At 42.3% G+C, this 25,583-nt stretch overlaps 1 protein-coding gene and 1 pseudogene across 2 annotated transcripts; both read right to left on the bottom strand.

Moving 5' to 3' along the window:
• Nucleotides 1-2,666: 2,666 nt before the first annotated feature.
• fgf19 (fibroblast growth factor 19) lies at nt 2,667-25,120 on the bottom strand. 2 transcript variants are annotated; one of them, XM_088333144.1, is made up of 4 exons: nt 25,042-25,120; nt 24,846-24,955; nt 24,659-24,762; nt 2,667-3,851 (listed from the first exon to the last, which is right to left on the bottom strand). In XM_088333144.1, exons 3-4 carry the CDS (start codon nt 24,686-24,688, stop codon nt 3,531-3,533), a joined length of 351 nt encoding a protein of 116 aa, XP_088189270.1. In that variant the 5' UTR covers nt 24,689-24,762; nt 24,846-24,955; nt 25,042-25,120; the 3' UTR covers nt 2,667-3,530. The 2 variants fall into 2 exon arrangements, with proteins under 2 accessions (XP_088189270.1, XP_088189268.1); XM_088333142.1 differs by having other exon boundaries at nt 24,846-25,120.
• On the bottom strand, nt 12,291-12,518 carry LOC148366742 (U2 spliceosomal RNA; annotated as a pseudogene).
• Nucleotides 25,121-25,583: the final 463 nt, after the last annotated feature.

Raw genomic sequence — 25,583 nt, 5'->3', positions numbered from 1 at the left:
CACAAGCTGCAGGGTCTGAATTGCATTTGAACAGTATTTACAAAAAAATCAGGTATGTGGGCAAATTATTTTGTTATTTAAATCTAAAGATGTTCAATTATTAATTTAAGCATGGTTTTGGACAAGTAAATTGCTTAAAACCCAGGAGCTTTGGGGGGGGGGGGGCATAGCTTTTGCCAGTTTGCTAAAGGCCAGTGACTCCATGGGGCTGTTTTTTTGTTTGTTTTTAGAACTCCGTGTGCTTTCTAGTACTCCGGGTGCAAAAATCCAGGACTCAGAAGGATTACCAAAACAATCCCGCGAAACGCACGCCATACAAGCCCGAAGATACAGATCGAGATGATCGAAATAATGAGCAAACTTGTGACAGAGGAGATAACAAGTTGAGGAGAATCAGGGTTGGTAGGGTTATTTTAATAATGTAATTCGATTAAGTTACTTGTTAACTGTTGAAAAGAGTATCGTATTTTCCGCACTATAAGGCGCACCTAAAAGCCTTTCTTTTTTTCAAAAGCTGACCATGCGCCTTATAATACAGTGCGCCTTATATATGGATCAATATTAAGTCGCAAAGTCTTGCAACTAATGCAGCAGCCGACTAGATTTTCCCCCGAACGCCAAGTAGTCCGCGGTGTATGCTGGGATTTATTTACCGGCGTTTCATTGGCTAACCAATGTGTCAATCATCATTTGAATCGATCACTATTGGCTAAAGTTATTCGGAGGTAAAGGGGGCGGATCCTTTTTAATCATTTACGGGCTCGCATAGGCTAAAGGGACAAAACAAAGCCTGCAATCGGGCGAAAAAGATGTGTCAATCATCAGTTGAATCGATCACTATTGGCTAAAGTTATTCGGACGTCAAGGGGCGGATCCTTTTAATCATTTACGGGCTTGCATAGGCTAAAGGGGCGAAACAAAGCCTGCAATTGGCCGAAAAAGATGAATGCGTATAGCACGTGGCTGACGGCATACAGAAAGCATTTTTTACTATTCTGTATTTGTAAATATTTTATTCTCCTGGATTTACTACACTCACGGATATAAGAGGACCATGGCTGCACATTATTATTGAACACAACGACTTGGGTGAGCTACTCCGGCTATATATTTTCCCAGTATCTTGTTTCAGAGTGATTTCTATGTTTCTGTGATGGGTCTTTTTTTGAATTTAACTCAATTCCAAGTGTTTATTGTCATATGCACGGTAAAGGTGCGAGCGAGAACGAAAATAGAAACTAAGGAATGGTTGGCATTTCTTGAATCCCAAGACTTTAACCTTCCAAGTGATGGAACGATGCATTTGAGTGACATCGTACGGACACCGCATCCGCACTTGTCTACGACACGTATTTGCTTCTTTGCAAGCTTTGGGAATGTTAAGGGGGTAATAAGTTGGACTGAACCATCTGACTGTTTTGTCCACGTTCCCATTGTAGCGCCTTATAATCCGGTGCGCCTTATGTATGGAAAATATTGGACCAAAAACTATTTTTTGGGGGTGCGCCCTATAACCCGGTGCGCCTTGTAGTGCGGAAAATACGGTAATCAGATTTGTAATCCAAATACCAGAAGGTTGCAGTAATGTTACTTGATTGCTTTCATTTTGTTTTGGATTAAGGGAAAAATGGAATGGTAGATCGACAGAGGACCCTGTACTGGTCCTTTTGTGACATTCTGTGTAATGACGGAAATAGTCGCTCAGATGACCAGTTTATATTTACAGTAGCCTTGTTCACACATAAGTTAAATATCAAAATGCAATCTTCCGTTTGGTGCGTTTTTGGTGCAGCAAAACTGCATATACCGTAAATTCCGGACTATAGAGCGCACCTGATTATAAGCCGCACCCACCACATTTCGGGAGGAAAATCGATTTTGGACATACACAAGCCGCACCTGTATATTAGCCGCATGCGCCCACATTGAAAAGACACAATACAAACATGAAATTAACCTATACCCGATACAGTCCAAAAAACACGGCCGGTAAAATGAACGGAAAATGATACCGGTACTTAAGATTTAATGCAGACCTGCAGAGTCCGGGTGCCCGTTGAAAGTAAACCAAGGAAAAAAGTGTATATTTCCAAAGGTAAGGTTGGGAAAACTATATATCCACTATTGTCGGCCGCGTCCACAAACACGTCTCACCTTTACTTCACTTCCTGTCAGCCCGCGTTTGCCCCGCCCCTTCTTTCTCATTTGCTCGTACAAAACATATCAGAATAAGTTTCTAAAATAAATACATTACAAAAATATACAGTTGCAAAAACATATTATACATGGTTTCTTGGGTTCGAACAATTTTATTGACACTAGTAACAGCAAATAAACAATGGTGAGGTTTGAACAATTTTTCTCGATAATCTTAACAGCAATTAAGCATGTTCACAATAACCCCTAATCCGATACAGTCCAAAAAACACAGCCGGCAGAATGAACGCAAAATGATACCGGTACTTAAGATTTAATGCAGACCTGCAGAGTCCGGGTGCCCGTTGAAAGTAATCCAAGGAAAAAAAGTGTATATTTCCAAAGGTAAGGGTGGGGAAAAATATATATCCACTGTGGTCGGCCGCGTCCACAAACACGTCTCACCTTTACTTCACTTCCTGTCAGCCCGCGTTTGCCCCGCCCCTTCTTTTTGATTCGCCCGTGGAAAACATATCAAAATAAGTTTCTAAAATAAATACATTACAAAAAATATACAGTTACAAATACATATTATACATGGTTACACATATTTACAAAGAAGGACGGTACACCGAGAGAGTTTTCAAAGCTTTAATAATGATATTATAACTTTCATCCCAAACCGTGCCTGTGAAGGGTAGCAAAACGCTACTAGCAACACGCTCGCAATGCAGTAAACAGCTCTGTTAATAAAACATTCCGTACTTGTAGTAAGCACGGTAAGCCGTCCTCATCTTCCTCCTTATAACTGACGTCATCAAAGTCGTCTTGCTTCAGTATGGGAAAGAGACTTTGTCATTTAGACGTCGTCCCACGCTCCCTTATTCCGAAACACGCTAGCAACACGCTCGCAAAGTAAAATTTACATGCAGTAGCTCTGTTTCCTTCTTTATCAGACTGCTCGATTGCATCTAGCTTGAAAGTTGCGTCATGTGCCTTTTCTTTTTGCAATTTGCGTGATGAGGATATGTCTACGCTAATTTGCAGTCTTCCTCGGTGCATGTATCCCAGCATCACTGAATAAGCCGCAGGGTTGAAAGTTTGGGAAAAAAGTAGCGGCTTATAGTCCGGAATTTACGGTAATCATTTTCTATATCTCGTCTCCTTTTCAGGATAAACGAGTGAACGACAGACAGCCACTCACAAACACATTCCCAGTGGACTGGCTGATGCTTGCAGTGTGTGTCTTAGGAGAACCACGTTCGATGCCCGTCCTTGAGATTCTGTTTGCTCGGATTCACCTGACTGTGCTGAATTTCATAGCAGGTTCCCACGTTAGACGCCCGGACATTGAGCAGTCCATCTATTTTTCTCGCTGTTTCGCTGCCGGGTCCTCATCTTTTGTGAAAGCTGGGGCTATGAATCGTCTGTGCCAGGACACCGAAAGGTTCTAAAGCGTCCGGTGATTTATCCGTTCGGGAGGTGTCCTGGTTCGGCTGATCGAAGGTCTCCGGCGTCGGAGTCGATGGTTCCTCCACAATACTTGTTCGTGGTAGGAACTGGGCCAAAGCTGGTACGCCGCTGTCCCTGCCCAGCAGATGGCGCCGATGACTTCCCAAGCTTAGGAGTACACCGTGCGTGGCAGAGATGTAGATGCTGTAGCCGTCGGGCATGATTTGCTCCCTGAGAGTGCAGTCGTCTCTGTTGTAGACGCGCTGTAATGTAAAATGGAGACACGTTTCAAATGAGGTTTTTTACTTTTTTTTTTCCACTGGTTTGTGATTTTTTTTATCTTCCGTGAGCAAAGTGAGGGTGGTGATAATGTTTATTTTTGGGATCTACCTACCTATCTTCCACCTTCCTTCCTTTCTTTCTCTCTTTCTCTCTCTCTCTTTCTTTCTTTCTTTCTCTCTCTCTCTTTCTTTCTCTCTCTCTCTTTCTTTCTTTCTTTCTCTCTCTCTTTCTCTCTCTCTTTCTTTCTCTCTTTCTTTCTCTCTTTCTTTCTCTCTTTTTCTCTTTTTTTCTCTTTTTTCTCTCTTCTTTTTTCTTTTTCTCTCTTTTTTTTCTTTCTCTTTCTTTTTTTCTTTTTCTTTCTTTCTTTTTCTCTTTCTTTTTCTTTCTTTCTTTTTCTTTCTTTCTTTTTCTTTCTTTCTTTTTCTCTTTCTCTTTCTTTTTCTTTTTTTTTCTTTCTTTCTTTTTCTTTTTTTTTTTTTTTTCTTTCTCTTTCTTTTTCTTTTTTTTTCTTTCTTTCTTTCTTAGGGGTGACCGACAGCAAGACAAACACATACAATAACAAATAAAATAAAAGGGGAAGAAGAAAAAACACACACACAAAAATTTTTGGACCATGGCCAACCCAAACAAGTTAGGCACCTAAGTTGGTCATGCTTTCGTCCCTCCAGATGAAACAGGACACCAGAAAGCGGTCATGTCACTCGGGTCAGGGTGACACAACACACTCTTTTGTTCAACAGCAGGGCCCGACAGCTTTCACTGGTTTACCCCTGCTGCATCATACAGGTGCCCAGCCCATCCTTCAGAACGCGTCCACAATCCCACTATCCTTTCACAACACCTCTCTACTCCTTTCTATCACCCACAAATTTGGGATCTATGTGTACATATATCTGTTTGTCTGTTTATCTATTTATCTGTTTGTTTGCGTCTGTACACCCCAAAAAAGGGAAGAAGAGTTCAGATATCACCTCCATCTTTCACTTGCAATCATTTAGGTTACCTTAGATGTGAAAAGTGTCCCAAAAAAAAGCTGAATCGACAGTTTTGGTTTTCTTGACTAAGAAACTCCCAGGCTAGAACAACATTGAATAACAACACCCTTTTTTATAGGCAGGCAGGCAAGTCACTCCAGATGTGAAAAAGGCCATGTTTCGCTGACTCAGAAGCTTTCCTAAGAAGACATTTTATTCCCCCGGGAGAGAACAAGTTTGGGTAGTATCACAATATTTCACAAGCAATCAGGTAGGTCACTCTTGAGGTGAAAATACAGACTCAGCAGTTTTTCCAGGAAGACATTCCAATCTTCCAAGCAGAACAACATTCAATTTCAACACAGACAGTTACAAGGGTTGACCTACATATGAAAAAAATACCCCATAAAAATTGACTCAGCACTTTTGGTTTTGCTGACATTCATTTCAGAAAGACATTCCACTCTCCCAGGCCAGAATGAAATTTTCAACACCATCTTTTATAGGCAGGCGAGTCACTCCAGATGTGAAAAAGGCCATGTTTTGCTGACTCAGAAGCTTTCCCAGGAAGACATTTTACTCCCAGAACAAATTTGCCCGTGAAATACTGTGCTATTATCCAGGTAGGTCACTCTTGAGGTGAAAATACTAACTAAGCCTTTTTTCCAGGATTCCAATCTTCCAAGCAGAACAACATTCAATTTCAACACAGACAGTTACAAGGGTTGACCTACATATGAAAAAAAATACTCCAGAAAAATTGACTCAGCACTTTTGGTTTTGCTGACATTCATTTCAGAAAGACATTCCACTCTCCCAGGCCAGAATGAAATTTTCAACACCATCTTTTACAGGGCGATATTCAACATCCATGTGCGTTCTCTTTCCAACTTTTCTTCATTTTCCTCATGCTGGGGTTTTTGGGTTTTTCCTTGCCCTCATATAGGTTTTAGATCAGGGGATAGTGTCATAATAGTCTGTTATTTGCATTAGTATGTGGTCTCTGCAGCCCTTTGAGACTCCCTCTGTTTAAGGGCTATACAAACAAGCATAATTTGACAAGGTGACCCCAGATGTAAAACTGCCCAAAACAAAGCTGTCTTGGAATTTTTGGTTTTCCTGACTCAGCAGCTTTTCCAGAAAGAGATTCTACTCTCTCAGGCCAGAACAAGTTTGCCTGGAATCACAATATTTTTCAAGTAATCGGGTAGGTTACTCTTGAGGTGAATGACCCTGCCAAAAAAGGAAATTCCACCCAGAAATTGTCTTCCGTCTCGGCAGTAGCTCAGGAGGTAGAGCGCTCGTCTTGGGATCAAGGGATCCCAGTTCGAATCCCGGCTCGTCCGTGTTACATGTCGAAGTGTCCTTGGGTAAGACACTGAACCCCTAATTTCCCCAATAAGCAGGTTAGCGCCTTACATGGCTGCAAGGCCGCTATTGGGAAATGTGAAGCGCATTGTAAAGCGCTTTGGGAAGTCATTGACTTGAAAAGCGCTATATAAATGCAGATCATTTCATTTTTTAGGGGCGGCAGTAGCTCAGGAGGTAGAGCGCTCGTCTTGGGATCAAGGGATCCCAGTTCGAATCCCGGCTCGTCCGTGTTACATGTCGAAGTGTCCTTGGGTAAGACACTGAACCCCTAATACCCCCAATAAGCAGGTTAGCGCCTTACATGGCTGCATGGCTGCTATTGGGAAATGTGAAGCGCATTGTAAAGCGCTTTGGGATGTCATTGATTTGAAAAGCGCTATATGAATGCAGATCATTTCATTTTTTAGGGGCGGCATTAGTTTAGGAGGTAGAGCGCTCGTCTTGGGATCAAGGGATCCCAGTTCGAATCCCGGCTCGTCCGTGTTACATATCGAAGTGTCCTTGGGTAAGACACTGAACCCCTAATACCCCCAATAAGCAGGTTAGCGCCTTACATGGCTGCAAGGCCGTTATTGGGAAATGTGGAGCACATTGTAAAGCGATTTGGGAAGTCATTGACTATATAAATGCAGATCTTTTCATTTCATTAACCCAGTTGATGTTCTAAAGAGGCACAGCTATTCTAGTTTAGTGTCGTATTCAGCGTTGTGTTCCTGGCCAATTGATGGTTGTAGGGTACAATTATCAAAGTGGGGTGCGTGGTTCTCCACTGTGATCTGCTACTTTACAGTGGTGGAAGGGTTTGTATGTCCCAATGAACCTAGGAGCTACAGTATGTTGTCTGGGGGCTTCAAGACCCTGGTTCGTTGGGGTTGTCCATCGATTCGATGATGACCATCTTCTTTTATTTGTGAGTCTGCTGATGTTTGAACAGTCCGATCCTGGATTGTGGTCGGAGACTCAGGTAAAAGAAGATACTTGCGCAATGATGGTTTTTAAAGTGGCGTAAGGGGTGCGGTTTTTCCCAACGCCACTATCTTGATTGTAAAGAAGATGGTTCCAGTGGCAAGGGAGACCCCAGACGACCGGCACCTTTCTACAACTGCAGGTGGCTAACGGGATCCAGGTCTGTAGGAAACCGCCTCAAAGCGTGCCGCCACCAGCTTTTGGGATCACTCTTAGTCTGGACTCTACCCTTCGACCTGTTCGGCTTGGGTAACCCTACCAGGAGTACGAGACTACCGCCGATATTGTTCTAGGGATCGTGGAGAAGTGCCCCACCAAGCTAGGTGGTCGCTCATATCAAACAGGTTCTAGGTAAGGGTCCAGAAGAAGCACAACTAATGCACCGCTTATGATGAAAAAGGACATTGGTACACGATTTCCATTGCTCGGACACAGGTTAACGCACAGGTGTCAAAGAGGAGGCCCGTGGGCCAGATCAGGCCCGCTAAGGGATTGAATCCGGCCCGCGAGACAACGCTCAGAGAAGCGCATGAGAAAAACGAGCTGCGGGTTGAAATATGTCAACTTGATGTTGCCAAAGCCAGGTACCTCTCACAAACACACTGTACTTGTATTTTTTTATTTATTTATGTATTTCTTTCTTTCTTTCTCTTTCTTTCTCTCTTTCTCTTTCTTTCTCTCTCTCTTTCTCTCTTTCTTTCTTTCTTTCTCTCTTTCTCTCTTTCTTTCTCTCTCTCTTTCTTTCTTTCTTTCTTTCTCTCTTTCTCTCTTTCTTTCTTTCTCTCTTTCTTTCTTTCTCTCTTTCTTTCTTTCTCTCTTGCTTTCTTTCTTGCTTTCTTTCTTTCTTTCTTTCTCTCTTTCTTTCTCTCTCTCTTTCTCTCTCTCTTTCTTTCTTTCTCACCCCTTTTCTCCCACTCTGTCTTTTTCACTCTCTGTCTCTCTCCTTTTCTCTTCCTTTGTTTGCTCTTTGTCTGTTTCTCTCACTGTGTCTTTTAACCTCTTTTGCTTTAACTTCCTTTTTTCCTATTCTCTCTTTTCTCTTTCTCTCTTCCTACCCTTCACGCTTTCTTTTCTCTCCTTCTGTCTTTTCTATTTCTCTTTGGATTTCTGTCTTCTCTCCCTTTCTTTTCCCCCCTCTCTCACAACTTTTTATCTTTTGTTTCTCACGCTCTCTCCCTCTATCTCTTTTTCTTTCTTCGCCCCGCCCTCTCTCCTTTTCCCTCCCTCTTTCTCTTATTTCTTTATCTCTCTTTTTCTTTCTCTTGAATCTACTAGTCCGGCCCCTGACAGAATGTTTGTTCTATCGTGTGGCCCCCGAGTTAAAACGAGTTTGACACCCCTGCGCTAAGGGATTGAATCCGGCCCGCGAGACAAAGCTGAGGGAAGCGCAAGAGAAAAACGAGCTGCAGGTTAAAATATCTCCACTTGATTTTGCCAAAGCCAGGCGCCTCTCACAAACGCTGCACTTGTATTTCTTTCTTTCTCTCTCTCTCTCTCTTCCACTCTCTCTCTCGTCCTCCCTTATTCTCTCACCTTCAATCTCTCTCTCTTTCACTCGCTCTGTCTCTCTTTTTCTTTCTTTGTTCCTCTTCTTCTCTTTTTCTATCTATGTCTTTTTACCTTCTTTGGCTCTCCCTTCCTTTTTTTTCATTTTCTCTGTCTTTTCTCTCTCTCTTGCATCAACCTCCTCTTTCTCCCCTTCTCTCTTTCTCTCCTTCTCTCTTTCTATTCCTGTTTGGATTTCTTTTTCTCTCTCTTTCTTTCCCCCTCTTTCACTATTTCTCTTTTTATCTCTTTTGTTTAACATTCTCTGTCTCTCGCTCTCCTTTATCTCTCTCTCTCGCTTTCTCCCTTTCTTTGTCTTGTTCTCCCCCTCTCTTTCTCTTATTTCTTTCTCTCCTTTTCTTTCTCCTCAATCTACTATTCTTTTTTCTTTCCTTCTCTTTTTCTTTCTTTCATTGTTTCTTTTTTTCTTTGTTTCTGTCTGTCTTTCTTTCCATATTTTTTTTTCATTCTTCCTTTTTTCTTTTTTTCTCTCCATCTTTTCTTTTCATTCTTCCTTTTTTCTTTCTTTCCTTTTCATTCTTCCTACCTCATTAGTCCGGCCAGGCACTGGCCGAAAGGGACGATGTGGGTCTTCCTCCCCATTGGCCCACCCGTTGCGAGAGGGGCCAAAGGGGTCGGGTGCAGTGTTCCCTCTAAGCCAGGGGTGTCAAACTCATTTTAACTCTGGGGCCACACGATAGAACAAACATTCTGTCGGGGGCCGGACTAGTAGATCAAAGAGAAAGAAAAAGAAAGATAAAGAAATAAGAGAAAGAGGGAGGGAAAAGGAGAGAGGGCGGGACAAAGAAACAAAAAGAGAGAGAGGGAGAGAGCTTGAGAAACAAAAGAGATAAAAAGTCATGAGAGGGGGGGAAATGAAAGGGAGAGGAAGAAAGAAATCCAAAGAGAAATAGATAGACAGAAGGAGAGAAAAGAGAAAAGAAAGCGCGAAGGGTAGGAAGAGAGAAAGAGAAAAGGAAAAAAAGGTTAGAGCAAAAGAAGTTAAAAAGACAGAGAGAAAGAAACAAATGGCAACAAAGGAAGAGAAAAAGAGAGACACAGTGAAAGAGACAGAGTGGGAGAAAGGGGATGGAAAAAAGAGTGAGCAAGAGAGAGAGAAAAAGAAATACAAGTACAGTGTCTTTGTTCGAGGCACCAGGCTTTGGCAACATCAAGTTGACATATTTCAACCTGTGGCTTGTTTTTCTCTTGCGCTTCTCTGAGGGTTGTCTCGCGGGCCAGATTCGATCCCTTAGCGGGCCTGATCTGGCCCGCGGGCCGCCTGTTTGACACCTGTGCTCTAAGCTGTGCGCAATTAGCCAGCGCACAAATATGAGGGCCTGAAATTGCTAATTAAGAAGCGACTTAAGTCACAGTTACAGTGCATTAAGGTAAAAATACACGGGTTCCCCTGACGTTGTGTCCTAAATGCGATATTTTGAAGTCGAGTCGAAGTAGAACAAAGTTGAGTAAAGTTAGTAGAGTTTGTCGAGAACCGGCTTCTTCGGCTCGGCTCACTAAAAGGAACCGGCTCTTTCGGGTCCTAAACGGCTCTTCGAGTTGTTTTTGCTTCTTTAATCCCAACATGACCAAATATGTAAAATTATGCACAAAATGACTTAAAGGAATGGGGGAATAGAACAAAAAAGAAAAAAAATACCAAAATGAAAAAGTAGTGAAAAGCTGAGGTTAGTGCGTGTGCGGCACAGTTCTAAGGTCTTGGGAACCTCCTGCGTGGGTTCAAATCCAGCTCCCGGCCTTACTGTGCGGAGTTTGTATGTTCTCCCCGTGCTTGCGTGGGTTTCCTCCGGGCACTCCGGTTTCCTCCCACATTCCAAAAACATAAATTTCAGGTGGATTGGCCGGTCCAAATTGTCCCTAGGTGTGAATGAGCGAGTGAGTTGTCTGTCCCCGTGTGCCCTGCGATTGGCTGGCAACCAGTTCAGGGTGTCCCCTGCCCACTGCCCGATGATTGCTGGGACGGGCTCCAGCACCCCCGCGACCCTACTGAGGATAAGCGGTGCAGCTAATGAGATGAGATGTTTAATGAGCAATGTACAGTCAAAATGTACCAGACTGAATCCTCTGCTTTGGCTTTGCATGCTTTACGATTGTTATTGCTTAGTTCACATTTGCACAGATCCAGGAATATACCAAATGTCTCATTTTATCTCAGAATCTGATGTACCGTAAATTCCGGACTATAAGCCGCTACTTTTTTCCCCCAAACGTTCAACCCTGCGGCTTATTCAGTGATGCGGCCAATTTATGTCATTTTTCTAACGGCCGCCAGCGGCGCTGGAGTACAAAAGGTAAGATTTAGACCGGTGGAATATATGCGCAGAGGAAGACTGCAACTTCTTAGCTTGTGCACAAATTAAATTAGCGTGGACACATCCTCATCATGCAAATTGCAAAAAGAAAGGCACATGACGCAATCGAGCAGTCCGATAAAGAAGGAAACAGAACTACTGCACGCAAACTTTACCTTGCGAGCGTGTTGCTAGCGTGTTTTTGAATAAGGGAGCGTGGGACGAAGTCTATATGATAAAGTCTCTTTCGCATACTAAAGGAGGACAACGTTTATGACACGGGTGTCAAATAGGCGGCCCGCGGGCCAGATCAGGCCCGCGAAGGGCTTGAATCCGGCCCGCGAGACAACACTCAGAGAAGCGCTAGAGAAAAACAAGCTGCAGGTTGAAATATGTCAACTTGATGTTGCCAAAGCCAGGAGCTTTGAACAAATGCTGGACTTATATTTATTTCTTTCTCTCTCTTTCTCACTCTCTCACTCTCTCTTCCTCCCTTTTTCTCTCACTTTTTATCTCTCACTCTCTAACTCGCTCTGTCTCTCTTTTTCTTTCTTTGTTCCTCTTTCTCTCTCTCTCTTTTTACCTTCTTTTGTTGTCTCTTCCTTTTCACTGTCTTTTCTCTCTCTCTCTCTCTCTCTTGCATCCCCCTCTTTTTCCCCTTCTCTCTTTCTCTTCTTCTCTCTTTCTCTCTATTTTTGTTTAGATTTCTTTTTTTCCCTCTTTCTTCCCCCCTCTCTCACTATTTCTCTTTTTATCTCTTTTGTTTCTCACATTCTCTCTCACTCGCTGTCTTTCATCCCTCTTTATCTTTCTCCCTTTCTCTCTTTCTTTGTCCCACCTTCTTTTTCTCTCCCTCTCTTACCCTTATTGCTTTATCTTTATTTTTATTTCTCCTCAATCTACTAGTCTTTCTTTCTTTCTCCATTTCATTTTCTCTTTCTTTCTATCTTTCTTTCTTTGTTCCTTTGTGTCCATCTCTCTTTTTCATTCTTCCTTCCTCATTAGTCCGGCCCTGAGAGAATGTTTGTTCTATCGTGTGGCCCCCAAGTTAAAATGAGTTTGACACACTTGGTTTATGACGTCAGTTATAGGGGGGGGGGTTTTAAGGGTTATTGTTCTATCTTCGTTATTCATTATCCATTATCCGTTATCGGTCAGTTCATAATACGCTACAAAGCCTAGGAGCCGGGACACTTACTCTCAGCCAAAAGGCCAAGCTAAGGTCCTAGCCCTAAAGCCTTGCTGCGATTATTGCGAATGCACCGTTCCCGGAGGTACTGCAATACTGGGCCGATGCGTGGAGTGGACAGAGCAAGCTCTTATTCCATCTCTGGATTGCAAAAATCAAGGAGGTGGGGTTTTTAAGGGTTATTGATCTATCTTCGTTATTCATTATCCATTATCCGTTATCGGTCAGTTCATAATACGCTACAAAGCCTAGGAGCCGGGACACTTACTCTCAGCCAAAAGGCCAAGCTAAGGGCCTAGCCCTAAAGCCTTGCTGCGATCATTGCGAATGCACCGTTCCCGGAGGTACTGCAATACCGGGCCGATGCGTGGAGTGGACAGAACAAGCTCTTATTCCAACTCAGAACGGTATGTTTTTTTTAACAGACCCGTCAACTGCATTGCGAGCGTGTTGTTAGTAGCGTTTTGCTACCCTTCACAGGCACGGTTTGGGATGAAAGTTATAATATTATTATTAAAGCTTTGAAAACTCTCTCGGTGTACCGTCTTTCTTTGTAAATATGTGTACCCATGTATAATATTTATTTGCAACTGTATATTTTTGTAATGTATTTATTTTAGAAACTTATTCTGATAAGTCTTGCACTGACCAATTGAAAAGAAGGGGCGTAACAGACGCAGGGATGACGGGAAGTGGGGACCGGTAAAGGTGAGTGTTTGTGGACACGGCAGACAATAGTGGATATGTATTTTTCCCACCCTTACCTTTGGAAATATACACTTTTTTTCCTTGGATTACTTTTAAAGGGACCCGGACTCTGCAGGTCTGCATCAAATATTAAATAGGGTAAAAAGTAGGGTTTGGGTTGATTATGTGATTGTGTTACATGTTTGAATGTGGGCGCATGCGGCTTATATACAGGTACTGCTTGTGTAAGTACAAAAGCGGTTATCCTCTTAAAATGTGGTGGGTGCGGCTTATAATCAGGTGCGCTCTATAGTCCGGAATTTACGGTACTCGTGAGAAAAACCACATTTGGCTCACCGACCATTGGTTCCCAACCACTGATTTAGACATTACATCTCAATGACGATGGCCCCATTCCATAATTGGTGAGCCCATGGGAATGGGAACTTAAGTAGTCCCTTCGGGGTGAGCCTGGTCGGGCCCCGTGGGTCTAGGCCACCAAGCCTGGCTCTTAAAGAGGGCCCCAGTAACCCACGTCAAATTGTGTTCCAATGTTGCTACTCATTATAAGGGTCTATAAGCTGTGCTTTGTTTAGCCCCTTACATAGAATAGAATAGAATATGCCTTTATTGTCATTGTTACAACATGGGATATGCTGTGACAACGAAATTGGACGACTCCAGTTCCACATTTACAGTGAGGATAAGGAAACAAAGAGATAAAGGAACAAAGAACTAACTGTCTTTGTTGTAAGTAGGCTTTGTTTTCCTTCTGGGGGTGGTGAGGGACAAACAGTGTTGGTGGATACAACAGGAATGTTTAATTTTACATTACACATAGTCCAGTGTTTTTCCCGAATTGCTCAGTCCACATATTGAATGGACCACATAGGACCTGTCCGTCATGTGTCGTGCTACACATTGGTGACCCTACCAGAGGCTTGAAGCCCTAGGTCACAAATCGAAGTTCCTAGGACAGGGGTGGGTAAATCCGAGCCTGCGGGCAAACGCCCACTCAAACCCCAAAAAAGATTATTCGAATTCTAAGTGCAACAGGTGTAATAATAACTTTTGTTTCTTTGAAATTCCTGCTGAAATATGTGTATAGTTTTTGGTAAGTGTCCTGCAAGGATGAGTCCAACAGTGCCACCTGTTGGTATGGGGTGGGGTTTTTATTGGCTTCTGACATGTGACTGGGAGGCGGGGTTTGTTGGCAGTCTACAGAGAGAGCTGCTAATGGTAAGACACATCTTTTGGTGCTCCACAAAAGAAGTTAACTTTAAACTTTATAACAGCTGACAAATCTCTCAACATGAACACTAATGTGATTGATGTTGTCAAGCTGTTTAGATTTATTTTTGTTTTGTTTCTGTTTTACTAAAATCTTAATTCCCCTTGTAGCGATCAAAGAGATCAAAGCCAGCAGAAAAGCAAATGTTGTGACTCATTTCATCTGCAGGTAAATTGTATCCGTTTTTATACTCATTATTGTTCTTATTTCTATTTTCTCATATATATTAAAAAGGATGATGTTGGTTAAAATTCAGACTAAAGAAAAACATGTTAAATTCATTGCAAATGTTAAAAATCCACTATACGATCTCTTGTTCAAAGTATTTTGTTAAAATGGATGTGCAAATGTATTTATTAAAAAAAAGAAAGCACTTTGATATGTTTTTTCGGCAGTCTACAGAGAGAGCTGCTAAAGAGATCAAAGCCAGCAGAAAAGCTAATGTTGTGACTCATTCCATCTGCAGTAACTGTAATAAAAACCTCATCATCCAGTCCAGCGTGAATGTGGATCTTTGGTGGGACACGTACACCGCGGTTACATAAGCAATGCACGTACTTGCACGTGCAACATGAAGGGATTGTCAGAGGCTGCAATGATGCCAGAATCCACAAGTTCCAAATTCCAGACAGCACCTTTAAGTAAATACTACAAAAATACAGCAAAAAAGACTACAAAAATAACAACAAAACTAAATATCAAATGAAATGCTTACAATAGAGAACCGACATATCATTTTGCTTTCAGTCTGAAAAGAAAAACTGCAGAAATCCAACAACAAGGATACTAAAAATCGAGTACACAAATACTACAAAAATAGTGATGCGGAAAAACTATGAAAACACTGCCAAGCAAAATCACAAACTTACAGTAATACAGAAAAATACTACAGTAATACTGCAAAACTAAATATCAACTTCCATCCATCCATTATCTGCAGCGCTTATCCCCAGTAGGGCCGCGGGTTGAATATCAACTTTAGTGCTTAAAACAGGGTCTCATCTCATTAGCTGCACCGGTTCTCCTCAGTAGGGTCGCGGGGGTGCTGGAGCCCATCCCAGCAATCATCGGGCAGTGGGCAGGGGACACCCTAAACTGGTTGCCAGCCAATCGCAGGGACAGACAACTCACTCGCTCATTCACACCAAGGGACAATTTGAACCGGCCAATTAACCTGACATGCATGTCTTAAGAATGAGGGAGGAAACCGGAGTGCCCGGAGGAAACCCACGCAAGCACGGGGAAAACATGCAAACTCCACACAGGAGGTTCGATCTTATGACCTCAGAACTGTGCCGCACACGCACTAACCACTGCACTGCCGTGCTGCCCTATATATTACCTGCACAGCTTATCCTCAGTAGGGTCGTGGGGGTGCTGGAGCCCATCCCAGCAATCAGTGGGCAGGGGACACCCTGAACTGGTTGCCAGCCAATCGCAGGGACAGACAACTCACTCACTCATTCACACCTAGGGACAATTTGGACCGGCCAATCCACCTGAAATGCATGTCTTTGGAATGTGGGAGGAAACCCACGCAAGCACGGGGTGAACATACAAACTCCGCACAGGAAGTCCGGTAGCTGGATTTGAACCCACACAGGAGGTTCCCAAGACTTTAGAACTGTGCTGCACACGCGCTAACAGTGTCCTAATATATTATTTTGCATTTATTGTATATGTAACGTCTAAATTCAAGCAGTTAAATTTGACGAGAATAACAAATTGGCAGCATTATTTTGATCTCCTCAAAACTACAAATGCAAAAGCAAAATATATGCGTCCATTGTTTAATGAATTTCCTACAATTCACTGTGAGCATTGTCCGCCATGGAGCCAGCATACAATAGGCCTCGAACAGGGTTAGGTAGGGTTACTTTAACTTGATTACTTTCAATGACTTTTGGATTACTCCAATACCAAATATGCTAATAAAAGACAAAAGATATCGCCTTATAATCCGGTGCGCCTTATGTATGGTAAATATAGGACCAAAAACAATTTTTTGGGGGTGCGCCCTATAACCCGGTGCGCCTTATAGTGCGGAAAATACGGTACTCCAATACCAAATATGCTAATAAAAGACAAAAGAAACTAAATAGGAATACAATGATGACTCACAACACGTGGTAAGCTTTCTCTCCTGGCTTTGATCTCTTTGAGCAAAAAACGCTTCATTGAAAGTAACAAACCGCTTATGACCTTCAGTAATGTGACAGCGTTGTAACGGCAGGAAAAAGTAATGAGTAAGATTACCCCGTTACTGAAAAAATAACAGGGTTATTCCCAACACTGCTGATGGATTGATATGGCCTTCTCTTCTGCCTGCCAGGCATGATGCAGTAGCAGGCCAGGTAGGGAGAGTTGCCTGTCAGTCACACCAGCAGGGTTGGGTAGGGTTACTTTAACTGGATTACTTTCAATTACTTTTGGATTACTCCAATACCAAATATGCTAATAAAAGAGAAAAGAAACTAAATAGGAATAAAATGACTACATTTTGTGCAGGCTTGGGGAGTAACGGAATACACGGAACTGCAAAAATGATGTTGGCAAGCTGTTTGGATTTAGTTTCATTTTGTTTCTGTCGCATTTTATATTAGTTTTGCCGGAGATCAAAGAGATCAAAGCCAGGAGAGGAAGCTTACCACCAATGTTCCCTGTAATTTTCCTTACGGGTCTGAGCGTTCACACAAAGTCGGTGAGCAACGCTTGAAACAACAGTGAGCAACGGCAATCCCGAGTGTGGCAACTGAGTCATTATCAAACATGTCCAAAACTTGACATCAAGTTACATTTTGCCGAGTTTCCGGCGATGCAAAACGATTTTTCTCTTTTGAATGAATTGACTCATGTACTATTGCAAAGGTTGCACGGCCTACAAACGTCGTTTGTTCTTCCAATTCTTTCACAAGATATCCATTTCTTTTTATTTCCTGATATATTTTGTCACATAATATCAACATTTTTGGGGGCTTATTGAGTCGGTTGTAAGATACAGAACTGTACTTAATCACATTTTTTAGTGGAAGTACAATGTTGGCGACAAGATTCACTCGATATAATTAGAAATTATTTGAATGCAACACAAACTTTGTCTTCTTTTTTCCGTGTTTTTTTCTACTTTTTTGTTACTTTTTTCTTTTTGTCCTCTATTTCCTTTTCTTTCTACATTTCTTTCTTTTCTTTTTTTCTGGCTTTTTTCTAATTTTTCCTTCTTTTTTCTCTTCCTTTTTGTTTCTTTTTTTTCTCAGCTTTTCACTACTTTTTCATTTTGGTATTTTTTTCTTTTTTGTTCTATTCCCCCCTTCCTTTAAGTCATGTTGTGCATAATTTTACATAATATTTGGTCATGTTGGGATTAAAGAAGCAAAAACAACCCGAAGAGCCGTTTAGGACCCGAAAGAGCCGGTTCCTTTTAGTGAGCCGAGCCGAAGAAGCCGGTTCTCGACAAACTCTACTGACTTTACTTTTCAACTTCGTTCGACATTGACTTCAAAATACCGCATTTAGGACACAACGTCAGGGGAAGCCGTGTATTTTTACCTTTATGCACTGTAACTTTGACTTAAGTCGCTTCTTAATTAGTAATTTTGAGCCCTCATTTTTGTGCGCTGGCTCGATTTTCTTGTGCGCCGAGAATGTGCGAGCAGTTCGCAATTGCGCACGCGCGCAGTTTAGAGGGAACACTGCTCTTACCACGTGTTGTGAGTCATAATTTTATTCATATTTAGTTTCTTTTGTCTTTTATTAGCATATTTGTTATTGGAGTAATAGAAAAGTAATTGAAAGTAATCCAGTTAAGGTAACCCTACCCGACCTCGAATACACACAACCTACTTGGGTATTTCTTGCTCCAAATACCGAAGAAGTTACAATAAACTGGTGATGTTAAGACCTGGTACGCTACCCTCCTCCAGTGGGTACTGACTGGGTTTGGATGCCCTTCTCTAAAAAGAGACAGAATTCCCATCACTACAACAGAGGGATATTGTGGGGTTTTTTTGACTGAGAGGAGCTAGCCACCTAAGGCAGTTAACTAAGTCTTGCTAACACGTAGCACACAACAGAGTACCGTATTTTCCGCACTATAAGGCGCACCGGGTTATAGGGCGCACCCCCCAAAAAATAGTTTTTGGTCCTATATGTTGATCAAAGCGGCGCTGCCACGAGCGGCTGCCTTTTCCAGCAGCTGCCCTATTGTTTTATTGTCTGCTCCTAGCTTCGGCGTTTTTTCTTCCCATTTTGACAACTACACTATGGATTACTTCTATCCTATGGACATGGGTTTTAGCGCACAAAAATGCGTTTATTCAAGGAATCAACTCCTTGCCCTGAAGAATTCTCGTGCCGGCGTGATGAAGGGGCCTATCGTGGAAGAAGAGCCGGAGCTAGCGAAGCGGCTAGCGGCGTTATAAGTCTTCGGTACCATCCGTAATCGTGGTAAATGCGAACTCACGACCAAATAAGATCATCGAGTGCTGGTGGAAAACATCGAAGCGCACAGGGAGCGCAGTTGCTGTGTTTTGCGGAAACGTGGCTCACGTTTAGCATTCCGGACGCTAACGTGTAGCCACCCGGAGCTACCCGGAGCTATCCGGCTTCAACGCCGCTAAACAGACACACGAAAGCCGGGGGGAATCGGAGAGGAGGCGGACTTGCTAACACGAGGTGGTGTATCCCTGGATTTTCCATCTGCCGCAGGGATGTCGAACTTTTGGACTGGCGTGACGTCATCCACTTCGCTACAAGCACCCCTAGGGCATCATGTTAATCTGTTAATAAACAACGGGGTAGACTGCTGGAAGTGTGAATTTCCCTACAGGGATGAATAAAGTATCTATCTATCTATCTATCTATCATACATAAGGCACACCGGATTATAAGGCGCTATAATGGGAACGTCGACAAAACAGTCAGATGATTCAGTCAAACTGATTACCCCCTTAACATTCCGAAAGCTTGGAAAGAAGCAAATACGTGTCTCAGACATGTACGGAAACAGTGTCTGTACGATGTCACCAATCACTCAAATGCATCGTTCCCAATATCATTCGGAAGGTTAAAGTCTTGGGATTCAAGAAATGCCAACCATTTCTTAGTTTCCATTTTATTTTTTGCTGGCAACTGTGTGGACAGCAAAGTAAGAATTTTATTGTGCAGGGAAACGGGCAGAATACAGAATAGTAAAAAATGTTTTCTCTATGCCGTAGTGCAACCCAACGTGTGATTCACATTCATCTTTCTCGGCCAATTGCAGGCTTTGTTTCGCCCCTTTAGCCTATGCGAGCCTGTAAATAATAAAAAGATCCGCCCCCTTTGCCTCCGAATAACTTTAGCCAATAATGACTGATTCAAATGATGATTGACACATTGGTTATCCAATGAAACGCCGGTAAATAAATCCCAGCATACACCGCGAACTACTTCGCCTTCGGGGGAAAATCGAGTCGGCGGCTGCTTGCCTTAGTTGCAAGACTTTGCGACTCAATATTGATCCATATATAAGGCGCACTGTATTATAAGGCGCATGGTCAGCTTTTGAAAAAAATAAAGGCTTTTAGGTGCGCCTTATAGCGCGGAAAATACGGTACTTTAGTCAGGACAAGTTTTCTTTGGGTGGGCAGAGTATGTCCCATGTGGGCACTATCAACCCTGGATGGGGGTGTGGGGCGGAATGAGGGGAGAGGGGGCTGGGAACTTCTGCTTGCCCTGTGCCGTGTTGCCGGTCGTCCTGGTGGCATTGCTTCGGCCCCTGGGGCCAGCTCTCGGGTGGGATTGCAGTGTCCGGGCCTTGAGGAGTTGTTAGGGTAGGAGGATGTTGTGGGGGGGTTACTGTCCTTTTTATTATAATGTGATATCAAGATCATACTAATATTTTATTCCTGCAGTCCAATTCATTAAAATTAGATGATTTGGTAAAAAATTTATTTAAGATCAACAAAAACATAGTGCCAGAAAACCTCCATAAATTATTCATTCGGAAAGAAGGAAATTATAATTTAAGGGGCTGTAGTGAATTCATAATCCCAAAGGTGAGAACCACCAGGAAAAGTATGTGTGTGTCTGTGTGTGGAGTCAAATTTAGATACAAAAAAAAAAGATTCCTGGCGTAATACAGAGATGAAGAAAATGGGTGATACGAGAGATTGGGAATAGTGAGTTAAGAACTATGGTTAACTTTGTGTTACTGTTGCTATTGTTATATCATAACTGTTATTTTTAATATTATTACAATTGTTGTTATATCATTGGTGTATTTGATAGGGAAGATGAAGGGTTAGGGAATATAAGCATTGGCTTCTGACTATTCCTTTTCGAACATCTCATCTCATTAGCTGCACCGCTTATCCTCAGTAGGGTCGCGGGGGTGCTGGAGCCCATCCCAGCAATCATTGGGCAGTGGGCAGGGGACACCCTGAACTGGTTGCCAGCCAATCGCAGGGCACACAGGGACAGACAATTCGCTCGCTCATTCACACCTAGGGACAATTTGGACCGGCCAATCCACCTGAAATGCATGTCTTTGGAATGTGGGAGGAAACCGGAGTGCCCGGAGGAAACCCACGCAAGCACGGGGAGAACATACAAACTCCGCACAGTAAGGCCGGGAGCTGGATTTGAACCCACACAGGAGGTTCCCGAGACCTTAGAACTGTGCCGCACACGTGCTAACCACTGCGCTGCCATGCTGCCCCTTTTCGAACATATTATGTACAGTATTTTCCGCACTATAAGGCGCACCGTGTTATAAGGCGCACCTTCAATGAATGATATATTTTAAAACTTTTTCCATACATAAGGCGTACCGCATTATAAGGCGCTATAAGCGGACGCTGGTTTAAGATCAGGTAATTGTGCAATTTTGTAATTGTTATCCTGTGCAGTCCTTCGAGACATTTTTGTGATTAACGGCTATATAAATAAATGTGACTTGACTTGACTTGGCTACAGTAGAGGATGTAGTTACGTTATGCAACCATTAGATGGTGCCACGCTAAAGGGAATCTCAACAAAACAGTCAAATAGGTCAGTCAAACTTTATTAATAGATAAAAATCAAGCTTTCCACAACTCCATTCACTCCCAAAATGAATAAACAGCTGTTTTATCATTTTCTCTGAGGTAAAGCATTTTCGTGACCCATCTTTAACATCTTTGAACAACATCAAGGCATAACATTTTACTTTTCCTCCATTTAGTCAACACGCAAAAAACCGTCTGATACTGTTATGGTAAATGAAACGTTAGTGCAATCGCAATATAGTGACACTCGTAATGTGCACAAACAACAAGTGCAAAACAATAACAATAAAGCAATAACATAATAACTGTAAACCGTAAACAGCTCATCCTCATGCTTCCTCCACTTCCGCACCATCGATTCATTAATGTTAAACTCTCTTACTGCTGCTCTATTCCCGTGTTCTACTGCGTGACTGATCGCCTTGAGTTTAAACTCTGCGTTGTAAGCGTGTCTCTTAATAGGAGCCATTTCAGGGTCTTTATACAAACGCACAAATAAAAGAGAATCGTTGTTTAATATTTCCCAGTATGCACAGCGCATTTCTTCTTCTATGTGAAAAATGGAGTCGGTGGCTGCTTCTCTTAGTCGCGAGACCTTGCAATTCAATATTGATGCATATATAAGGCGCACCGGATTATAAGGCGCATAGTCATCTTTTTTTTTAAAAATCAGATTTTATGTGCGCCTTATAGTGCGGAAAATACGGTAGTATTATTTTGTTGTTGAGTTATTGTTTTTGTTCTGTTTTTACTTTAATGTTCAAATAAAGTTTTCATTCATTCATTTGGGAAAATAATCCCCTCTAAGATTAAGATTCAGATGATACTGGTATCTGTGGCTAACAATCTACCTAAATTCATTCTCATTCCTCCTTTAGTTTTTTTCGGAAGATAGGCACCGAAACTACATCTGGTAATGGAAATTGAGCTGGAAAATAAGACCATGTGCTTATTAGACCCACCAGCTAATGCAACTCTCCGTTAATCTTTTGCACTTGTTTCAGAATGCTGAATCGATGAAGTTGAATTCCCCTATCACTATGCTGCATGTACTTTACACCTCTGTGGGTTTCCTGTCTGCTTGCGCCAGAGTCAATAATGCGCGGGAACGGCCGGAGTATTATGAGGAGGTATACCGAAGGTAGGGTTACTTTAACTGGATTACTTTCAATGACTTTCGGATTACTCCAATACCAAATATGCTAATAAAAGACAAAAGAAACTAAATATGAATAAAATGACTCAATTTGATGCAGGCTTGGGGAGTAACGGAACACATGGAAAGGCAAAAATGATGTTGGCAAGCTGTTTGGATTGATTTTCATTTTCTTTCTGTCGCATTTTATGTTCGTTTTGCCGGATATCAAAGAGATCAAAGCCAGGAGAGAAAGCTTACCACGTGTTGTGAGTCATCATTGTATTCATATTTAGTTTTTTTTGTCTTTCATTAGCATATTTGGCATTGGAGTAATCCAAAAGTAATTGAAAGTAATCAAGTTGAAGTAACCCTACCCAACCCTGACCGAAAGAAGAGAGAACCATTGGCATAACGCAGTCTGAACATACAGTAATTCCGATTACCGTATTTTCCGCGCTATAAGGCGCACCTAAAAGCCTTTATTTTTTTCAAAAGCTGACCATGCGCCTTATAATACAGTGCGCCTTATATATGGATCAATATTAAGTCGCAAAGTCTTGCAACTAACAGCCGCCGACTCGATTTTCCCCCGAAGGCGAAGTAGTTCGAGGTGTATGCTGGGATTCATTTCCTAACCAATGTGTCAATCATCATTTGAATCAGTCACTATTGGCTAAAGTTATTCGGAGGTAAAGGGGGCGGATCCTTATCATCATTTACAGGCTCGCATAGGCTAAAGGGGCGAAACAAAGCCTGCAATTGGCCGAAAAAGATGAATGTGAATCACACGTTGGGTTGCACTGCGGCATAGAGAAAACATGTTTTACTATTCTGTATTTGTAAATATTTTACTCTCCTGGATTTACTACACTCACGGTTGTAAGAAGACCATGGTTACGTATCATTATTGAACGTGATGGCTGCAAGAGAACTTAGGTGAGCTATGCGGCTTTATATTTTCCCGGTATCTCGTTTTAGAACCATCTTGATGTTTCTGTGATGAGTCTATTTTTAAACTCAATTGAATTCAAAGTGTTTATTGTCATATGCACAGTAAAGAACCCCGTTTCCCTGCACAATCAAATTCTTACTTTGCTGTCCACACAGTTGCCAGCAAAAAATAAAATGGAAACTAAGAAATGTTTGTTTGGTGACATCGTACAGACACTGTTTCCGTACATGTCTACGACACGTATTTGCGTCTTTGCAAGCTTTGGGAATGTTAAGGGGGTAATCAGTTGGAAGAGCTACCCTATGAATTTGTGTATACCAGTTGCCTATGATTATGGTTTTTACTAGTGCAAACCGTCAGTGACCGAAATCGCAAAACATGGTATGCAATAGGAAAAGAACCTGGGTTGCGGCGGTGAGAGGGTCAGAGCCTGACCACTAGTGATACAGATTTGGGTTTATCTCATTATCCCAGTTGTTACTCATTTCTTTTCCTCCCTCCTTTATTTTCCTTTTCCCTTTCCTTTTTTATCTTAATTTCTCCCTTTTCTTCTTCCTTTCTTTTCATTCCTTTCTTCCTTCCCCTAAATTATTATTCTTTGTCCCTCTCTTCTTTTTTCTTTTTTTCCAATTTATTCTTCTGCTTGTATTTTTCTTCTCCCTTTTTTCTTTTTTCCATTGCTTGTTCTATTTTCTTTCTTTGTCTCAATTTTTCCACTTTCCTTCTTGTGACTACTATTTCTTTCTTTATTCTACTTTCTCCCTTTTCTTCTTTCCTTTTCATTCCTTTCTTTGTCCTTCTCAGGAATTCCTCTATTTTCTTCATTCTCTTCCTTTCTTCCTTTTTTCAATTTCTTTCATTTTTTTATTTGTGGGACGGCAGTAGCTTAGGAGGTAGAGCGCTCGTCTTGGGATCCCAGTTCGAATCCCGGCTTGTCCGTGTTACATGTCGAAGTGTCCTTGGGTAAGACACTGAACCCCTAATACCCCCAATAAGCAGGTTAGCGCCTTACATGGCTGCAAGGCCGCTATTGGGAAATGTGGAGCGCATTGTAAAGCGCTTTGGGAAGTCATTGACTTGAAAAGCGCTCTATAAATGCAGATCATTTCATTTTCATTTCGACTGTTTTGTCGACGTTCCCATTGTAGCGCCTTAATCCGGTGCGCCTTATGTATGGGAAATATAGGACCGAAAACTATTTTTTTTAGGGGTGCGCCCTATCACCCGGTGCGCCTTATAGTACGGAAAATACAGTAAAACTTATTTTTAAGCATAAACCTAAACTAAAACAATGCCATTGAGGTATTTCAGAACAATGAGACATACTTAAGTACTTACCGACGAGTATAGCCTCCCGTCCACGTCCATGCAAAGAAATTGCGCCGTTTTGATCCCCCTGATGACAATAGAGCCCGGATCCACAGCTCGAATCTCCAGCAGGCCTTTTATTCACGTTTCATATATCGAACAGAAACCGTCGTCGTGAGTAACATGCACCGGCTCGCCCTTCCCGCGTACTACTTACTATATAAAGTTTGATCCGCCGAGCCCAGAATCCGCCCGTCTTCCTGAATCACCAGGTGTACCCCTGCCCTGGTAGCGTACAGGTGCCTTACGCGGACTGACTCGCTCCAACTGTCGTGTAGGTTGGATTCCGGGTGTGAAAGTTGGATATTAAAAAACGCTAGCGCACCAAATACATGAAGAACTAATATATTGACCTTGTGGAGCAGTGGCATGATTCTTCGAGACCCTTGATCCTAACCGGTTGCTTCTATTATCCTTGTTTGGTACTAGACTATAGGGTACTATTTCCCCCGGGCTCACCTTTTAAACGCGGTCCTTATCAGTTGCTGATAACCTTCTCCCCCAAATCCAGTTCCAAGAAGTATTCAAACACACCCCTTCGCATTATCCAACTAAATCATTCTTACTGGCCTCAAAGAGGCCCGACTGCTAGGCGGTTCTAATTAAAGGGACGGTGTGTGTTATTGAGGGACTCCTGCTGGGGAGATAACACAATATTGGTTTGAATACTAAGCCAAAATGTAGGAACTACAGTGGAATCTCGGTTCTCGACCATAATCCGTTCCAGAACCCTGTTCGAAAACTGATTTGTTCCATCACCGAAATCATTTTTCCCATTAAAAATAATGTCAATCGTTTTAATCCGTTCCAACACCCTGAATGTTTACCTTGAAGATAATACAATATTGTTTTGAATACTAAGCCAAAATACAGTGGAACCTCGGTTCTCGACCAT

Source organism: Urocampus carinirostris, chromosome 4, assembly GCF_059441175.1.
Source record: "Urocampus carinirostris isolate Australia breed hairy pipefish chromosome 4, RoL_Ucar_1.0, whole genome shotgun sequence".
Lineage (NCBI taxonomy): Eukaryota > Metazoa > Chordata > Actinopteri > Syngnathiformes > Syngnathidae > Urocampus > Urocampus carinirostris.
This window is presented reverse-complemented; position numbering and strand designations above follow the sequence as displayed.